Here is a 19,773-nt window from a genome sequence, read left to right as displayed (position 1 = left end):
GTGTCGTCCATGCTCTTGAACATTCGGTTTCTCGTACCAATGGTTGACTGTATCTGATCAGGCCCCGTGCGCCAACGTATGAATTCTTATTCAACATGGCTCCAACGGTTCAACAAGTCGCCCAGATATTCGAGGATGCTGCCGACAGCAACGAGCCTCAACAGAGAGGCCGCAGACTCAACCGCAACCGAGCACCATCCGTCGGCGATGTCTTGAGAGGGCGTCGAAAAGAGAATCGCAGCCCTACTAAATCGAACATAGCCTCTCACCGTGAGCCTGTCAACGCCGCAAGTCCTCTGGGAGAACGACACATCAATAGTCCTCCCCAACCTAAGATCATTCCTACAAAGACCGACGACGTGGGCGTATCCCCTCGACGACCTCTCCACAAGAAAACAGGGAGCTCAGTGTCCTTGAAAAGCCTGATACGAGGAAAAGAGAAGAGCACCACGGAATGTGGTAGTGTCTCACCAACAGAAGCAGAAGCATCAGCAATCGAGAAGAAACCCAAGAAGATCAAATCAACGGCCAACCTTTCTGATCTGCTCAAGAGAAGGTCAAAGAAGGACCTCAGAGAGCAAGCAGACAGCCAAGAACACAATACACTACCCTCACAATCTGCCATTGAGACCCCAATCTGGGCTCAGTTCGCAACCCAACCAGTCGGTAGCCCAGACGGCACGATGCTTTACCCGGGGTCGTCAAGAAGGACTGTGGAGGAGGAAATCAGACTATACACGCCCCGAGACTTCTCAGAGTTTCGACCGGCAGAGCAGAGAAACTTTTACGGCTACAGTCCAGCGACGCCTTCATCTTTGGATCACAAGCCACCAACCCGTCCTTTTCTGGAGCACAAATCTAGCCGAAGTTCAATCTTCACGGAAAATCTTGATGACGACGAGCCGCAGACCGAGTCGAAGACCCCCAAGAGTCGTGATCCGAACACCAGTCGACCAAGTTCATCCTCTGTCCCCGTGGACCGTCCCGCTCTTTCGACTCGCTCGTCAGAGTCGTCTCAGGCAGATACGAAAGCGAAAAGGGGATCCAGGGTGTTTGAGGTCATTCAGAACTTTAATTCCAAAGCTCGCCGTGGTGAGCGTAAAGCAGCTGGGACCGCACCGGGAAGCACACCACCGCTGAGTCCCCAGGAGATCGACACTGCATTTGAGAAGGTCTTGGACTCACTCAACATACCACTGAACATGCGCGACAACATGCGCAGTTTGAAGCCGGACGTCAAAGCGGGCCTGATGAAAAGTGATAGAATTGGCAGCAACTCCTCAACAGACACTACCAATTCAGGAGCACCAGAAGCCCGATCTCCTACTAAAAGTCCCACCAAGAAGGAGACTGAGCGACAAGGAAGCGAGGAAGAAGATGGGAAAGATGGCAAGAGATCTCGATCACGATCTCGGCCCCGAAGTCGCATTTTGACACTGTCGAAGCGTGACGACAGTTCCCCCACCAAGTTAGAAAAGCAAGGCTCGTCTTCCAGATCTCGTAGCAAGAGCAGGAACAAATCAGCCGACCTGACAAGCTCAAGACCTACGTCTGCACGTGCCATGACATCCACGACGTCGCTTGCCTCACTAAATCCGGCAGACAGTGCTACGACTCCAGGGGATTTTATTCACTATCTCCGGGAGGTTCAGAAGCCGGAACTGGTCGAGGTCAGCAAATTGCACAAGCTTCGCATCTTGCTGAGGAACGAATCAATCAGCTGGACGGATCATTTCGTGACAAAAGGCGGCATGGATGAACTTCTCAAGCTGTACTACCGCATCTCCAAGATCGAATGGCGAGAGGAGCATGAAGATAACTTGCTTCACGAGACTTTGCTCTGCTTGAAAGGCTTGTGCACCACGTCTCTTGCACTTCGCCGACTCCAGGAAGTAGAACATGAGTTTTTCCCAGCCATATTGAGCATGCTGTTCGATCCGGAACGGAAAGGACCTTCAGAGTTCAACACAAGAGGAGTGATAACATCGCTCCTGTTCGCTCATTTGTCTGCTGCTGCTATTGCAGGTGACCAGAATCAAGTCAAACTACGGGCACAAACCGTGCTCGGATTCCTCAAGGATCCAACCCCGACAGATGGAAAAGAGCCATTGGACTTTGTGTCCCAGATGCATGTGCCCCGACCATATCGCGTTTGGTGCAAGGAAGTTGTTAACGTCACCAAAGAGGTCTTTTGGATCTTCCTGCATCATCTCAACGTCGTCCCCGTTCTAGAGGCCGATGAGACCAATGGCTATCTTCGTGCGCACTATCCGGCCCCGAGGCCGCCGCACCCAGCAGCTCCGTATGTCGGTGGGGTCGAGTGGGAAGCAACGCAGTATCTTGCAATCCACTTGGACCTACTGAATGGTCTCATTGCTGCTCTGCCGACGGCAGCCGATCGCAATGCACTGCGAGAGGACCTCAAGCAGTCTGGATTCGAGAAGATCATGGGCGGAAGTCTGCGCACGTGCAAGGAGAAGTTTTATGGTGCGGTTCATGAAGGACTGAAATGCTGGGTGTCGGCGGCAAAGGCAGATGGCTGGCCCGTCGAAGACGTGCGGGCCGGAGCACCACGAGAGGCCGCGAGTCCCCGGAAGAGTCCTATGAAGAAGAAGACAGAGGAACCGCCTCGACTTGCCCTAGATGTCGGGGTCGGTCAGGTACAACTTGCGAAGGCTGACGACTGGATATGATGACCCTCACGAGGTGGAATGCAAGTTTCGAGCCGGCGTTCTTCTCTCGGCGACAGGCTGTGATGCGTGATGGAACTACATCGATGAAAAAAAAGGGAGGGGCAGCAGCGTGATCTGACGACTCGCGTAACACAATTGCGCTCCCTATTGATCATGCTGATATTTTTTCTTTGTCTGCCGTTTCGTGTCAGTGGCGTATGAGCGGGTTCTCTGGACTATCGGGGATGGTGGTATGGGCAGCCTAGTATGCCAGGTTATCCATTCACCAAATGTATGGACTTCCCTTCTGTGGACTTTGAAGGTAGTTTATTGTTTTATGAGAATGATACGAAGTCAATGATGAGTTTGCTTTTGCAGAAAAGAACCATGGGTGTGGCTCGGTCGCAGTTTTGCCCAAGATGGCGACAAGGACTTGTTTGACTCGTAGGGGGGGGCATTTGCATATGTACTGTAGGTATGTTTAATCTTGGGATCCGATTAGATCACTCGTACGGAGTACCTAACTATATATACATACCCCAAGACCTGAGCAGGGATCGAAAGGTCACCGATGGATATCCAACCTCTTGATTGGAATTGATGAATTGTCCACATACTTCCATGTCAGAGACTTTCGGATCGGTCGTGTGTCCTCTGTATCTAGATGGTGGTAGGCCGCGCAGTACGCATTTCGGATTAGACCACGTGTGCAGGCTTCGCGAGTGCGAGTAAATGACTAACTGATTACTCTACGTCGGTCAGTACCGATAAATAGGCTCACCAGGCTCCGGCCGTCCATGGGCCGTCGGACGATAGACTTTGTACCCCGGATGGAGAACGGACGGATACCGTACGGAGTACGGAGTACAGTACGGAGATTGCAACTAGTTAACTAGCTCCATTTGGCCATTCCAGAACAAGCAGGCCTGAAAAAAAAAACTTACCATTAAAAAATAGTACATACAGTACATAAATGGTGTACGGAGTAGTGAGCCTGATGATTTTCCCGAAATGCCAATTTCTAAGTTCTCCCCGGACCGCCTCTGATCTCAACTGACAAACGCACTTTCCCATGCACCTTTGCCGTATCGCTCTCGAATCGAGCATCATCGGATTCTTTCTGTACGTCGAGTCTCGTTCTCGCCCCTTCTTCACTCTGATCGCCACCACCTCGAGCCTCGGGGCCAGATGGGTGGTGTCACTCTTTCACTCTCCACTCTCCACTCTCCACTCTCACTCTCGTTCCGAGTCTCACTCCCAACCTCCACCGCCAGTCGTCACGGAGGCCCCATGAGGAGCTGCTGCTGCTGCTGCTGCTGCTGCTGCTGCTGCACCTGCCACATCATCTGCTGGATCAGCTGCTCCCACCTCACGCCCCAGTGCCGTAAGTTGGCCAGGTAAATCCTCCTCGCGGCGCGGTTCGACCTGTCCATGTAATCGGGCATGGTCTCGTTGTGCGCGACGTCTCGGAAGTTGTCCTGCTGCCACAACACCCTGATTATGTCGATCGGGTGCGTCCAGTAGGGGACCCCCGGGACGCGACGGGCCAGTTGTGTGTTGAGGCGGAGGACGAACGCACTCTCGTGCTCATTGAATTGCTGTTCTCCGGTTGTCCGGGGGAACATGACGCCCTGGATCTGGTTGAATCTGATGAGAATGTTCAACACACGTGTGCGCTCGATGATGGTCAGTCTCTCGAGTCGCTGCAATTCTGTCTCTGGAGGAGGACGACCGTTCGCTGGAGGCTGCTGCGGCTGCGGCTGCGACTGCTGCGGCTGTCGTAGCTGTTGCCGGAATGGAAATGGTGGAGGAGCAAGGTCCCGGTCCTGGCTGAGTGAAATAGAGGAAGAGCGATGACGGCGACGAGGAAGAGGAGGTTGTTGCTGCGGCTGCTGTTGCTGCGGCTGGACGGAATATTGCTGCGTTGCCGGCGCAGAAACCCGTTCTGGCGCGTTGCGATTCGGAGATGCGATTGCGCTCGGTCTCTTTGGGACGGGGTTCCATTTCTTCTTCGTCTGTTCCTCGTACAGAGCCTTCTTCTCCCTCAGCACTCTGGCCTGGAGATAGTTCCACGGCCGCGATCCAGCGCCATGGTTGCGGGCGTTGGCCGGAAGGTTTTCAAAAATCCGCTTGGCTTTCCACCCTTCCGACGCAAACAGGCGAAGCCCCGTGCCCCAAACGTGGTTCGGGTACCAACGGCAGATCTCTTCAAGAGTCAACCGTGCTGGGATGACTCGGGTTGCAGGGGGATATCCACGCCAGGCATCGTTGCCCGCCCTGCCCTCCTCGACGACAAGGTTGTACATTGTCCTGGGCGTTGTTTCGTCTCCGAACAGTGCCATCAGATTGCTTCCGGCGTCTGCTCCGCTCCCAATCGTTCTTGGCTGGTTGGGGATCGCGTGGTCATGGGCCAGTCTGACATGGCGACCTGACCGCGTGAATTCTGGCAGAGCCTCACTTGCATTGAGAGGTTGCCCTGTTGGCAATTGTCGGGATGAAGGTCGGTCTTGAGCGGCATCTTCTCCTCGCTCAACAGATTGTACGGCCTCCGTCTCATCCTCATCTTCCATCACGCCCATCTGGGCCGATCTCTCTAGGTTGGTCTCATGTCCAGCGTCGCCGGCTGCGCGCTGGTCGTCGCCATTCAAGTCCTGTGAGGTCTGATTGCTTGCCATGATGGTGTATGTGGAGTATGAAGTTGATTGTTTGAAGAGTAATCGGACCGCAAGAGCGACAACAGAGACCGAGCGACAAACCAGTTTTATCGACCAGAGTGATCGATCTGTGAGTGAACGAAATTTGCAGGACTGTGCAGGACAACAAGGAATTCACTGCCCTGAGAGTCAAGTCGCGCCAAGCGGTGTAGGTGTATTGTGCAGTGCAAGTGGCAGTGAAATCGCGGCCTTGCCAACATGGTGCAGCTTGTGAGGGCCCGGTAAAGCATTTTGAAAGACACGGGTTTCGAGAGGAAAAGAAAAGGGACTTTATTTTTATATAGCAAGCAGCACTCGACAAACCGACTCCTTGCCGTCACCAAATTGTCACTGTTGTCTATCAAACAAGACCCTGTTGGGCACGGTAGCCGCGGGCACCAGACGAAGAACGAGGGCATTTGATGACCTTTCTGCTTCAACCGGGACGTCGCTGCCATTGAGAATATCCGCGAACTGCCGCACCTGGCCAAACGTATTGCCCACGCCGATGGATGGCTGTCTGGCTGGCAACGAAATTGATCATCAAAGAGACAACATGCCCCGAGTAAGCCTGTGGAGGCTTGTTTGCCAAGTCAATGCGGTGGTACGTTTGTCATCATGCGATGGCCATAACCGCAGGAGTAAGAGATGTGAAGAGGGCAAAGAGGCCACCGAAGAGAGTGCTATCTCTCTACTTGTACCTAGCACACGGGGGGCAACGTTTCCGAACAGGCTGACGACCATTTCGAAAGTTGGCTCTGGTTGATGTGTGCCGGACTAGGGAGATGGGCCAAGGAGGACATCTGGAAGAGATCAAATCTGGATCCAGAACGTTCCAGACCAGACGTTCAGAAGAACCAGCGTGGTCACACACTTATGGCGAGGTACGTTGACGTCTGACCTCTGAACTTCCTGGGGAGGCATGTATGTACCAAGGTACGTTGCACGTGGTGTGGCGCGGTGCAGGGCGTCCGGGGTAGTAGATGCCTTTGTCCCGGAAAGTAGGCTCAACGTGACCAGACCACTGCCCATCCGTACAAATACCGTGACCTCCAGGGGGTTTTGGAGTCTGAGTCTGTGAATCTGTGGAGTGATGGATAGCCGCCGCCACGACCACCGCCTTGAATCTTTGTGACGAGCTGTGCCCACATTAACCGTCCATCGGATACAGGGACCTGGGTGACTGTGATGGATCTGTTGGGTCGTAAGGGAGGGTATGGCAGGAGACCTGTGAAGGTACCTATGCACCGTTGAACGGTAAGTAGGCAGGTAGGCAGGTTTGAAACACTGATGCATGCGCATGTACTTGTGAAACATCAAAAACACAACGGTTTCCATCATTCCTGTTCTTTTTGTTTAGCTTTGGTGCGTGAGATGGATGGACACGGAAGAGAATCGGTCAAATCGAACTTCGACACAAAGGGAGAGACGAATCTCTTCCCATCCACCATGGTCAAGCTTGTTTTATCTCTTATCTTGCGTTGGTTGTGATCAGCGCCGAGACGTCAGCAACAGCAGCAACAGCAGCAACAACAACAACAACAACAACAACAGTGCCGAGACGACAACAGACTTGCGTGCGCAAAACTTGATACAAAAAATCCCGTGAAAAGTCCCAAGTCCAAACTCAAACTCAAACTCCTCAAACTTAAGCGGTCCCTCTCTCTCTGACTTGTTGACAACGGGCAGGAAAAGGATGCTTCACAAAGTAACAAGGAAGGATATGGTACCAACGGGGGTTCTCGAAACCTCTTAAGACAGTTGTCATGATTCATGGTGTAAGGTACCTGCGATACGAGACAACAAGCTTGCGCCAATCATCCGCACCTCGACGATTCAACCACCTTGGACCGTCATCCGCTGGCAATTTGGGTTCGTTTCAACGCTCAACAAAAAAAGCAAAGTAAAATTCACATCAATCCTCATGCCGTGGTTGTTCTGTTGCCGTCCACCTCACCATATCCTTCAAAGAGCACCCTGGACGAGAATTTGCAACACCTTTATCAGTCTGGATAACCCCAGTTCTCTCACGCACCTCGAACGAACACTTGCAGTCACGGCGGGATCCGTCTCAAAGATGCCCGTTCGTTCACCCACCTCGGACGAGAACTCGCAACCATTCCGGGTCCGTCTCGAGGATCGCTAATCCTTCAGGGCTCGGTGGAAGCTCAGTGGTCTCACCCTGTTCATCGAAGCCGAAAAACGCCAGTCCGCTAGGTTGCATGGTTTCCGTGGGCGACGTCCCGATAAAATCTGTCGAAACGTTGCCGGAGACGTTGGCCGCTGTCCACATATCTGGAGTGATCGCCGTCCAGTCCTGAATCGAAGGATCCGTTCTGTGCTCTGGATCCACAATCTCGACGAGCTGACTCGGCAGTAATCTACATCAAATTAGTTCAACCGCGAATTTCATAGCGGGGGCGCGGTGGGCCGGTTTGACATACCCACAAAACTGCCCAGGCCCTCCGCCGCAGCGAAGTTGATGGGTCAAGTCAGGATCCACAGGTATCTCGGGATAGGCGAAGCCCGTATCTCCAGTCGCAGTCAGACTAGACGTCACCTCGTCGTCGCCGTATAGATTTCCCTCGGCGTCGGCGGCCAAAACTGCGGACTGAGAAGCCAGCGCCGCGGCCAATTGCTCTGGCAAAGTCCACGTTGGCTCAAAGACCTGCTCGACAGCGTTACCGTCAGGAATATCCTTACCCGGCCAAGTGGTAGGGATCTCGCCAACTGCGAGAAGGACCTGATTGATGACTCGAATCACGAGTCCGCGGTGATGCCGATCAGGTGACAACTCTGGACATGCACCGACATGTTTGGCATGCGACTTCAGAATCGTCGAGATGGTGTGGCGTTCCTCCAGGATCTGGGAGGTGGCACGCTTGCGGTCCACGATCCACTGTCTGACCTCAGGATTGAGTACCTTCTCTGTCAACGGCAATCGGGCGTCCGTGGTCAAAGGATCATTGGCTTTCCGCCTCTCCATGACAGCTTCGATCTTCTTTTCAACCCAACTCAAGTACGCCGGGCAGGTCCAGATGGCTTTGTACTGGAGGAATGTTTCTGTCGCGGCATTGACGGGGATGTCAAGCATGGAAAGCGCCCAACGCCGGCGTTGCTCGTTGCTGTGCGTGGCACAAAGTGGGTCTGCCTTGATGATGGTTGCACAGTGTGAGATCTGCTCCATGAAGCTGAGGCCCATGATCTTTGAGAAGATTTCTAGCTCCGGGTCCGGGTCGGTGCGTTTCTCAACCTCGGGCGTCACATCAGCAGCGCAAGACTTGGTGGGCATATTGGAATGAACGCTCTCATTTTGCTCAAGAAGTCCGTGTGACTGTCCGACTCCGAAGGGTGGCTGCCAATTCGGCTCGCCAAGATCTCCCAGGACTTTCTGCTGCAGGATAGACTTGCCATACTTTGCCCTACCGTCCTTCAGGGCTGGTCGAAGCTTTGGGGCTTCACAAAGAGCTCGGAACTTTTGAATGCTCATTCTGCGCACATGGGCCGCCAACCGCTTGAAGAGAAAGTTGCAACGATTGTGAGCAGCGCGGCATCTTGCGATACCCATGGTATGTAACTCTGCCTTGGCATGGTCGGTGAAGTATTTCCACATGTCCGTGGCCGACCAGCGCCACTGGAGGAAAGCCTCCAGATAGCTCCCGCGGACGTGGTTGGGATATTTCTCACATATCTCTTCCAGGGAGGCGGTGGCCGGGATAGGCTCGTCAAACTTGGGATAAGAAGGCAGCTCTGCCCATACCATCGGTTCATTGTCATTCCTCCTGTTGTACCAATAAATTCCATATCTGGACTCTTGCGGTCCACGGGGTCCCCACTCCCCGGATTTTTTGATCTTCCTGGGTTTGATTTTTGAGGGGTCGAATTGATCGAAGTTTGCGGGTGCAGACATTTGGGCTTTTGTGTGAGCTGGAGAGTAGACAATTGACTGCTGGTCTGCTCGCTGTAGAGCCATCGAGTCGTGATTGAAGGTCAGTGTTCGAGGTGCACAAAAGAATGATGAAGAACGAGGAATCATCTGGGAGTTGTAGCCGAAGTTATACCTTTGCGAGGTCACATCCTCTTGGGTCCTTCCAGTTCATGATTTCCGCATCATGTCACATTTGAGGCCAAGGCATGGTGGAAGAGCGTTATCATCAGGCATCACGCATGCACCGAGCAGCATCTGCAGAAGACATATCCTCGTCGACCATTATGCGGCCGCTCATTGTCAGCCAGCAATTGGATCAAATATGGTCGTTGCGCCGCATACCCAGGGCTCGTTCGTCCATGCCGTGCCATACCTTAAGGGGCAGCTGCGGCAGCATCTGCTTGATCACTAGGTCCATGGGTCATGCGCCCATTAGAAGATATCACAGTGTTTGACCACCAGGTTGCAGCCTTACGTCGTTGTGCATTTGGCTCACAAACGCACTATTGCATAGCCTAGCGCAAGTTGGCTCAGAGAGGCAGTGTCCGAGACAGGCAAGAGAGCTGAATCCCGTGGTCGACCAATTATGCGGCCGTCGATACCATTCCATTAGTGGTTCGAACATGCTACCTGAGTCGAGAGCCTGAGCACCATCAAGCCAGAGGGCGGCAAAGGGGGCCACGGCCCCACACAAAAGTACGCATAGCAAAATGGCTGCGGCATACCACGCTACCAGTGTCGACTTTGCCATGATGCGGCATGCGTCTGTCGTTGTCGACCGCTATGCGACCACATGTCATGACGTTCAGTCATTGGTTCAGATAAGGCCATCACATTTTGTCCCAAGCACAGCCTGATTTCACTGGGGGACAAATTTGGAGGAAAAGGTCGAATCGAAGCGGGTTTCGTATCTCATTCCACCAAATTCCTGGGTCATGAGGGCCCGGGCCACGGCTAGTGAGGCGGCACATCACTTTGTGCGTACCTGGGTAGAAGTGGTTGGCGCCCAATATGGCCATGCGGCATAGCCATCTTCTTCGTCTCTATCGGTGTGAGCATGCGGCATTCAGCCCCAATCTTTCCATAGTCGTCAAGCCTTCTACGCGCCTTGAGAGGACGAAGGGCGCTTGTTCGATGGTGGTCCCAAACTCTCTCCAGCTAGGCTAGGGTGTACCCCCGTCACAATCCCACATAGCGAACAAATCATCGCGTCAGCCACACTAGCCAAGGGCGATAGTCTCGTGGCACAGCGTACTCAACGCCGACGACGAAAAAGCATGAACTGCTCCGCGCAACCTCAATCCTGTTGCAACGCAGCTCTGTACACACCAGGAGGGCTGCTACCACAAGCCATTACCTTACTACCCAGCGACCCTGAACGACCTCCCCTCGCAAAAGACACCAGTAAAACATTTTCCGCCTGCAAGCGACGGATGATGAAAGCTTTCGGGTCCTGTGCGAGCTGGCCTGGTTCGGCTTGTCTGCCCCTCAGCGGGATCGTGTGAAGCACTAGAAAGCCGACCGACTTGTGCCAAAGCTTTGAGATCGTCTAGCGAGTAGCACATAAGTCTCATATCCCCGGAAGCTCTTGTCACCAATCGAGTCCTCCAGAACAGGAGTAGTCCAGTCCTGAAGGACTCGATTGGTGACAGAGCATTCAGGGGGCCGATCGAGCCTAAAGTTGCGGCGGACCACCCTTCGGGGAGCTCAGTGCCCTCCCATATCCCCAGTCCTGAAGGACTCGATTGACGACAGAGCTGTCAGAGGATATGGGAGGGGAGTCCCGACTGCTTCGACTTGCTCTCCGTCGACACCGACCAGAATCGAGAGAATGACTCGATCCCTTGCAGTAATGCATTCGTAGCCCAGTTCTGGAGTCCTCATTTGGTGACAGAGCTTTCGGGGGATATGGACCAGAACTGGACTATGAATGCATTATGCAAGGGATTAACTCGGGAGGTGATTCCTTCCGAAGGAGGAGGTGGGAATCGAGGGCCAAGTTGATGGCCAGGCAGGTTGCCTGTGCATGCGTGCTGATGTTTTTACGTGATCGAAAATCCCTGGTGGGGTTGTTAATGAACGGCCGCACCGCGCCCCTTAGAAAAGGGCCGGCCGTCGCTAACATGAATTTCATATCCCCTAAAAGCTCTTTTCACCAATCGAGTTTTCCCAGAACAAGAGTAGTCCTGAAGGACTCGATTGGTGACAGAGCTTTCAGGGGATATGGGAGGGAATGAGTTCCCCGAAGGGTGGTCCGCCGCAACTTTAGGCTCGATCGGCCCCCGAAAGGACGACCACGAGGCGGTGTCATTCCCCAAGAGGAGGATACCGAAGGGAGGGCCATGTCGAGAAGGATGGCTACCCTCCGCGGCTTACCCCCGGAGGTCTGAGGAAGAACATTAGCCAAAGGCCAGTCATCCACAAACCGCGTTTGAATCACCGAGCTGCCGAGGATAACATTCCCAGTGGGTAGGTCTGTCAACAATTCCGTGAGGCAAGTTACCCCCAGTTCACGGCTTTGATTCTGGGAGATAGTTTCCAACCTCGTATCTGAGTCGAAAAGGATCTGGCGTGCGGACAGCAGAGGAAAAGATGACAAACGCGCCCACGATCCACCTCGCTGGAGAATGATTCGAAGGCCTTGGTACCACTATATTCGAACGATGAAACTCAGTTAACATTACAAAGTTCCCTGATGTCGACCAGGTTTTCTGAACAAGTGCGATGGTTTCTTCTTGAGATATTCCTGGTCAGATAGTCGTCTGCATTATTCACATGATACCCCGAGCTTGAGACAGCTCACGAGACCTGCCCTAACAGTGGATTACAGAAGGAACGCTGATGGCTTTATGAGGCCGACTCGATGCCATTGTCGACCAGGTTCGAAGGAGGTTTTATTGGGTATTGTCTCGCATTGCTAGGAAAAAGGATTCGCCGTCATCTTCGATGCTGTTCAAAGAGAAAGGCTTGAGCCCTTGAAAAAAAGCTCAGTACTTCTGCAACCTTGGCCAAAGTTGACCTCAACTTCGGCTCAAAGAATGAACCCCGGGGCCGTCACTGATGCTTCCATCACTCATATCTCCGTCAGTCATTCTTCCGTCACTCATTCTTGACCGGCTTTCGAGGTGCCCTGGGATTGAGATCCAGATTTCCTGGATTGCTCTTGCCAAAGTACGGCTCGCCAATGGCGAAGCAAGGAACAATCTTGGGAGCGTTGATCAAGTCTCGCAACGCCGCACTCCCCATCTTCTTCCACCGACCGATGAGCCTCTTGTGAAGAGCGTTGCCAGGTTGGTTTGGGAACACTTTGTTCCACTCCTGGGTGATCTCTGGAGAGAACCTCTTGTATATGTCATTCCCAGTCCAGAAGTACTGGGTAAATGCATCCAACACCGATGGGAGCAAGGTGTGGTTGGGATATTTGGTGACGACGAGCTCCAGAGTCCAGTCTGTTGGCAACGGTTCCTTGCTTGCAGGGAACCCTGGTAACTCTTTTGTGGTGCCGACCAATTTGGCCCCTCCAAGACTCTGTCTCTTTCCAGCTGGTTCGCCTCCATTGGCCGGGATGTCCTCCTCCTCGTCATCTGGGCTCTTTCTCTTGGTGGCTCTTGCCCTTCCGATCACACCTTGCTGAGCTGGAGTGCTATTGGCGTGAGCCAGCGAAGGTCGATGGGAAGGAGCAAGAGGACGAGGGCAGAGACGAGGATGTACCGCTCTTATTGCAGGTGGCCCTCTCTGAGCAACCGCAGCACTCTGGCTGCCATTCTGTTGATCGCTGTTCGGTCCATTCGACTGTCTTTGTGGAACACCCACGCTGCTTGTGGCAGGAGCAGGATTAGAATGAGCCGAGGAGGGACGCCATCCACGGCGAAGTAAGTCTTCGAAAGACGGGAAAGGAGGAAGTCCTAATTCTGCAGCAACAACTATCAGATGCAGAGTTAGCCAAAGCAAATCCTGTGACAGGGGTTGAGGAGGACAATAAAGACTTACCACGGTCAATCTGGTTCAAGTCATCGATGCTGTTCAAGACCGACTGGATGAAGAAGTTATCGTTGAAATCTGCCATTTTGAAAGAGATGTCTACTTTGCTTCAATCCCGCCAGCGATCCTCGCGAATATGTCGTCGTCTTGATGTTGTACGATGAAAGGGAAGAGGCAGAATGGTATGTCCAGGTAGCTGAACGTGGTTCAATGGTCAAGAACAAGCCTGCAACTGTGGAAGGTGTTGTGGCTGGATAGGACAGAGATGGGAAGCTGATGATGGTGAGAGGTATTGTGAGGTACAATGGCAAGAGCAGACATATGCTCTTTCTGCGTGAACAACGCGACGCGTGGAAGGAGTATTTGGGATTCATTCACTGACTACCGACGAGGCTGAGTAAACAGCAGAACGTGACCCCGTGTCGCTGCCTCGACATCCCTTTTCATTGATGGACTGAGACTTGGTTGTGTAGAGTGGCACTCCCCTGCTCGTTGTCTTGTACAGGAAGTGTCAGAGCGCAGCGGAGGAGAGGAGGATTTGAGGAGCAATCATCGCTCTGGACCCGCAGCGTCGCTGGCAGAAAGAAGTACTCTATATGAAGTGGCCAGCATCCTCACCGAATGGACTGCCAGGAAGTTTGGAGCTTGAGGTACGCAAGAGTCTGGTGTCTGCAAGAGGTTACTGACAAGCTCAACCCCGGGGCCACCATTCGCTACAGTTGACTACCGCCAGCCTGGATAGTGCAGTGCAGGATTGATGTCTGGGCCCAGGCAAGACTCTACGAGAGTAACATTGTTCTTCGTCCTTTGTGCTCCCTTTGTCGAGTTCAACAAAGCACCTCGAACCTGCGGACAAGGAACCAAGTACGGAGCTCGAACGCGCAGACAAAGGAACAGAATACAAGACTCACCGCAGGTTGCCACAGGGCAAGGCTCGGTGGCTAGGGTGTACGATTGTACGGCACGAGGGAGCCATCTGCAGGCGAGGCAACCTTGAGGGAAAGCCCCGATCAGTCTCTCGGACGTGCCTTGGACTTTGCTCGCCAATGCCGTCCAGGACTCTCAGACGATATTCCGAATCGAGACACGACGGTGGCAAAAGACTCAAGAATGCCTCTCAAGAGACGGGACAAGCCAGGGACATGGTGCGTCGCAAGGCTGTTCGGCAAGTGGGCGAGCGTTGGGCGGGCAGTGAACGAGACAGAATCCTTCTGCTTCTCTTCGACGAAACTCGTCTAGGAGAACAGTAGCTAGGTGGGCAGACTGTCGGTCACGAACAACTACGGTGGGGGTTATCAAGTTGAAGTCTAACTCGGACACCAGTGCTCGGGAGAACAGTACGTACAGTGTAGGAGGGAGACTGCCGGGTCCCTACCGTTGACCAACAGGAGAACACACAGGATATACAGTGGGTGTCCAGATTGTCGGTGGCCGCTCATTTACAGACAAAAGGCTAAACCTGACCCGGGAGTGTGTATGTAGTAGTTGACCAGAGTGACTGACTCGTCGGACAACTGCATAGTCAACTCCTCGCACCCGGGGCTCTAACTATGTCGCTGCTAACAAGTTAACTACCTAGGTACTATATACTATACCTTAACTCTGGAAGTCGTGCACGGTACAGCTTTGAGGTGAATACACAACCCCAGCTGAAAGGCAAGTCGGGACGGCGAGGCTCCGTAACTAGGTGTTGTAGTTACAAGGTAACTTAGTTACTCGGAACGGGCGCTGGCGAGAACTGCCAAATAAACAACACCTAGTTAGTTAGTATTTTACAACGCCTCTAACTTGACTACAGCAGTCGCTTCAGTCCTCCCAGTCTAACCACCTACCTTTGTAGTTACTGGTCAGTGCCACCACGTAAGCGTCCCCGGGGAGGCGGAAGGAAGAAAGGATGTGGGTGGATTTCAGGACTAGTTAGTGAGACCTGGCTTGTTACCTGGTACAGTACAAGTAGCATTGCAATAATCAACCAGCCCCCTGCTCCCTACTCCCTCCTCATACCCACAGGCTACTTGTACAAGTTATCCCCAGCCTGGCGAGCTCTTGATTGCCTCTCCTCGGGCCTTTGCCGGCTCAAGTATCCATCGACCTGCCTTACCTATAGGCTACAGTACGCACACCAACTCGTACGTGTTCTTCGGGACTGACTTTCTCTGGTCGCCATATCCCAGAGGTTGCTTATGGGACTTCTTCCCAAGTTAACCCAAACCCCGGAGCCCCTTCCTTTTGCCCTGTTGCCCTTTTGGCTGCCTAACTTTCTCTCTATGCTAGGGTGCCATCCTCAGACCATCCGGGGAGGATACACTCTGTGTCGTGGGACACGTCGATGCAGATGCCCTTTGAACTGATGGTGGACAGCTCCTCCCACGGGGTCTCAATGACGACCAACGCATTGTGGCGGACAAACTCCAACCGCACCGTCGACCTCGTCGTCGGCTCCACTCGAGTCAAGAGCAGCCGATCTTCGTACCCGTGGGCCCGGGCGGCGATCTCAACTACACGGTAATGCAGAATGACGCGCGTGTTAACCATGTCCAGCAGCAACCTGAACATCAAAGAAAACAACTCAGGGCACGACCCCACGAGACATTCGTCACAGCGAGCCTGGTGCGCAGGGAAGTTGTCGAGAGTATGCTGCAGTTCCTTCCGATGGATGTCGCGCATGATGTCGTACAGCGACGGTGTGCCCTCGCGAAATGGATGGCACTCGAGATACCCAGGGGCGAGCAGGAGGAACTCCTCAGCTGTGCACTTGTCCCTGGGATAGCGCGATGCCCAGGGAAGGAGCCGACGGACGGCCCGGAGCGACCAGAGGTCATCGGAGCTATCCAGGGTAAAATGGTGCCGTCCGTTCTTTCGACTGACGTGGAACATGTAGCCTTCGATCTCCAGGACCTCGGACCACAAGGCAGATGATTCATTGGATCGCATCGCTCGAAGAGAGAGCTTTGACGCCGACGCCGTGATAAGCTGCTCACCTGAGCCATGCTCCTGGGTCGTCACTGCCCGGGCGGGGACGGTTATGCCGTGTTGAATCTGAGGCTTTGACATGTCTCTTTCTGTCTCTGTGTGGTCATCATTCGAAGACAACTTACGAGCCCTGGCGTATCTCAGAAATGCTCGTGGTGTTGGGGAAAAGAGGATGACGTTGGTCAACACCTGGGTGGGGACCAGACAACCATCAGTTCAGAGTTGGACACAATACTAGCAAAGGCAGCTAGGAGGCCAGGTACGTACCAAGAAGAACAATAGTTGGTGGTATGGCCACAAGATCGACACAGTCATGATAATGCCCGAAGCAACGATATGTAAGACAGCTCTTGACACGCCCCAGGCGTAGTGCCAGTGGCACAACTCCGTTCTCTTGAGGAGATGGCCTCTCTTTTCCACAAAGATTCGTTGGCAAAATATGACGCACATGACTATCTGGAGCACTTGATCGAGGATGTACGGGACCGCAAAGACGATTGGCTGCCAGTGCCACGGTCTGAAGTTGATTGTTTGGCAAGTTAGTGGGAGGTCTGAGCCAGCAGTGTTCGACAGTCACGCGCAAGACGGAGGATTGAACTTACACAACTGATGTCAGACCAAAAGGAGCGATCTTGGGCGCGAACCAGATGGCGAACACGACTGGTTCGTAGCGTATGACTTGGTTGGAGGAATGGAGACCATTTCGAATAGACTGATAAAGGTAGAGTACCTGTGAAATAGACTTAGTAAAATTGGTCAAGAGCAACGTAAATCACACTTGCCTCTACAGCCCCTTCGCACAAGAGAGCAATGCGAGGCACAGCAATGGCTCGATCTAGGTTTTTCAACGTGAACAGCAGAACGACAGCTGCAAGGGCCAGGATCGTCTGAGCAGTACGGTGCGAGATGAAGATGTAGAAAGGCGAGATCCAGCACGGCATCTGCCACACTACGTAGGCGGCGAGAATGTCGAGGACGAGGTTTTGTCCTGCTAGGACCATTGCTGGAATGGTCGCAGTAGGAACCATAGTGTTTGTTTGGTCTGATGACTGGATGCGTGGTTGGTTTGTCTTGTGTTCTAGTTTTCTTTCTTCTGTTTCCGGTGCTTCGTTTGATCTTTCGAGGGCGAGAGTAGCATTGGGCTCGAGGCAAACCGGCAACTGTAGATCAGAAAAGGGACAGCCCTTATATCTCTGCTGCGTCTTTGTGTCCCAATCTGGTCGTAAGGCTGGCTGTGTAAGTACGGAGCTGTGATACAGATGGCATATGTGACATGGACTCCGGACGATCAAGCACGAGTACGGAGTAATGCATATGGCAGATACCGTGGCTCAAGTGTCAACACATACCTTCTGGAATAGATCATGGCCTGCCAGCAACGAGGACATACGATAGATCCTCCTCCAGAGTCCTCCACTGTTGGGGGGCTCTGTCGTCGGGTGGACCTCAACAAGTGACTTGGGATCAGAGGTGAATCACTTGACTGCATTCGCCTGCCGGTAGCTGAGGTCCGCCAGCCCGTTCCTAGTTGACGGTCCAGGGTGTTGTGCATGGGCTGCTGCTGTAGTCCGTTCTTCGTAGAGAGCGAACACCCATGTTCGAGGACGGGGGTAGCTGTGATTGTGTCGATCCGAAAACTGGGTAAGGCCCTACACAATGCGGTGCCTGCCGCGGTTTGCGCCAACTTCTGGGCGCAGTGCAGGCGCAGGAGACGTGATGCTACTGCATGCGCCGTCAGAAAGTCCGTAGCTTCAGTTTTCACGTACAGCTTGTCCGTAGAAAGAGAACACCATACACCATGTCTTCCCGGCCAGAGCGGTCGTGGCGACAGTGGCAACGATAGCAGCCGGGGTGAGGGATCCTCCCGTTGAGTGCGAGTTCTGGCAAGATCATTTCTTCGCAAGGGTCAACTAGTGTCTGTAGTCGAGCACACTCGTACCTCATACTGGTAAATGTTGAATCTGAAGCGATGACACTCATGTCCGCAACAAGCTAGATACCTGCGCCGCGGGGGACGCAATCCGTATTTCCGTACTTACTAGTGGACCATGGATCATGCATTGTACATAGACGTTAGTTTTCAGTCCCGGATGAATCTGTGGAACGCAACGCGGGGCTGACCCGTGCCAGGTGACAGGGCAGAGAGAAGGGCTGTCAGCCACCAAAGAACTAGGTCCCAGCCTGCGCGACTTGGTCATCCCGTAAACTTTGCGTACGCATGTAGTGGGAGATTTTCCATCTAGCACCGAGTATGGAGGGCGGCACGTTCCCTTTCACTAGGACGCGTGGTCTGGAAGTTTACTTACAGTACACATCACATCCCCTGGGAGCGTATTCCCGAATCCCAGGCTCTTCCGGAGGATGGCCGGGATAGATCTCAGGACGCACCCTTGACCCTTTCACAGGTCTCGCTACCAGACGAGGGGAAGGACAACGTCTCAAGCGAAGTGGCGGCCACTCGAATCAGGGATCGGATGGAATATACATGTGTCAAAGTGCCATTCATCTGCTCAGACTGGCGGGTTGTCCTTCTCTTTTCGACTGTGAGGTCACCATCATTTTCACAGCCAGGATCCCAGGGTCCAGCCATGCATGGGAGACATTCTGTTTTCTCCTTCTTGTTCTGTACTGGGACAAGGCAAGGCGCATGTCACCTTGTCTCTCTACACTAGCACCGACGCTGATTTCTGTCCCCTTTCCCATTCTCGGATGCTGCACCCAACGACAATCTGAAGCACAACCTCCCAAACCAGGGTGAAACAAACTAGCAGTCTCGTGTAGAACAGAGTGCAGCCAGAGTGCAGCGTGGACCAGCGTTGTGGTTGTGGTTGTTTGTAGGGTTCAGGGATCCAACTGCCACGCAAGCGTCAAAGACGGATCAGCGGTCACACCGGGTCAAGCTCCGGACCCTTCCCAAGTTTCAGCCATGAGTGAGTGGTTCAGTGTCAGCCCTCAGAACCCAAGGCGGGAAAAAGGGCCGTGTTGTTGTGTGTGCAGCTCACAACCAGATGCAATCCATGCGCTGTGTGTGGTGCATCTCTAACGCTAGAGGCCGCAATCCGCCTCCTTGCCTATCCCAAGAAACAGGAGGCATGGATGAATTCGACAGCAATTGGTGCCCTCAGCCTAATCCCAGCGAGTCCACCAGGAAGGAATACGAGCAGGCGCAATGCATACCCCTCTCCTCTTGGTTGCTAGCCAAGTCCACCACGCTGAGCCCGAATCCACAAAATACGGGATTCATCTCGACGCATGGCAAAAGTCCGATCGCTGGTCGAGATCTAACTAGTGTCACCACTGCTACAATAGAATCTCACAGGCCGAAAAGTAGCTCAGATCGAGCTGAATGGCCCACATCGGTCGACGTGGCCCGCGGCCGCTAGGCAACGAGATGGCCACAATCGGAGACACATCAGCAACAGCCCAGCACTGCTTTTACCTGCAGTATGGCGTTTCCTCTGGAGACGAGATGGATCTCGTCCTGCTGCTCTTGGAGCCCGCAAGTTAGGAGCTTCTCCTCGTACAC

At 53.4% G+C, this 19,773-nt stretch overlaps 5 protein-coding genes across 5 annotated transcripts; 1 reads left to right on the top strand and 4 right to left on the bottom strand.

Moving 5' to 3' along the window:
- Window positions 1-95: 95 nt before the first annotated feature.
- Window positions 96-2,693, top strand: PV08_06995 (uncharacterized protein; the record flags this gene model as incomplete). The annotated part of the gene is made up of 1 exon (XM_016381328.1): window positions 96-2,693. One exon carries the CDS (start codon window positions 96-98, stop codon window positions 2,691-2,693), a length of 2,598 nt encoding a protein of 865 aa, XP_016234430.1.
- Window positions 2,694-3,949: 1,256 nt separating this feature from the next.
- PV08_06994 (uncharacterized protein) lies at window positions 3,950-5,347 on the bottom strand (the record flags this gene model as incomplete). The annotated part of the gene is made up of 1 exon (XM_016381327.1): window positions 3,950-5,347. One exon carries the CDS (start codon window positions 5,345-5,347, stop codon window positions 3,950-3,952), a length of 1,398 nt encoding a protein of 465 aa, XP_016234429.1.
- A 2,107-nt stretch (window positions 5,348-7,454) lies between these two features.
- On the bottom strand, window positions 7,455-9,338 carry PV08_06993 (uncharacterized protein; the record flags this gene model as incomplete). Its single annotated transcript, XM_016381326.1, has 2 exons — window positions 7,455-7,746; window positions 7,810-9,338. The coding sequence occupies 2 exons, from the start codon at window positions 9,336-9,338 to the stop codon at window positions 7,455-7,457; spliced, it is 1,821 nt and encodes a 606-aa protein (XP_016234428.1).
- Window positions 9,339-12,392: 3,054 nt separating this feature from the next.
- On the bottom strand, window positions 12,393-13,359 carry PV08_06992 (uncharacterized protein; the record flags this gene model as incomplete). Its single annotated transcript, XM_016381325.1, has 2 exons — window positions 12,393-13,216; window positions 13,284-13,359. 2 exons carry the CDS (start codon window positions 13,357-13,359, stop codon window positions 12,393-12,395), a joined length of 900 nt encoding a protein of 299 aa, XP_016234427.1.
- A 2,180-nt stretch (window positions 13,360-15,539) lies between these two features.
- PV08_06991 (uncharacterized protein) lies at window positions 15,540-17,275 on the bottom strand (the record flags this gene model as incomplete). Its single annotated transcript, XM_016381324.1, has 4 exons — window positions 15,540-16,436; window positions 16,515-16,764; window positions 16,850-16,977; window positions 17,024-17,275. 4 exons carry the CDS (start codon window positions 17,273-17,275, stop codon window positions 15,540-15,542), a joined length of 1,527 nt encoding a protein of 508 aa, XP_016234426.1.
- Window positions 17,276-19,773: the final 2,498 nt, after the last annotated feature.

The sequence above is a fragment of the Exophiala spinifera genome, assembly GCF_000836115.1.
Source record: "Exophiala spinifera strain CBS 89968 unplaced genomic scaffold supercont1.5, whole genome shotgun sequence".
Lineage (NCBI taxonomy): Eukaryota > Fungi > Ascomycota > Eurotiomycetes > Chaetothyriales > Herpotrichiellaceae > Exophiala > Exophiala spinifera.
This window is presented reverse-complemented; position numbering and strand designations above follow the sequence as displayed.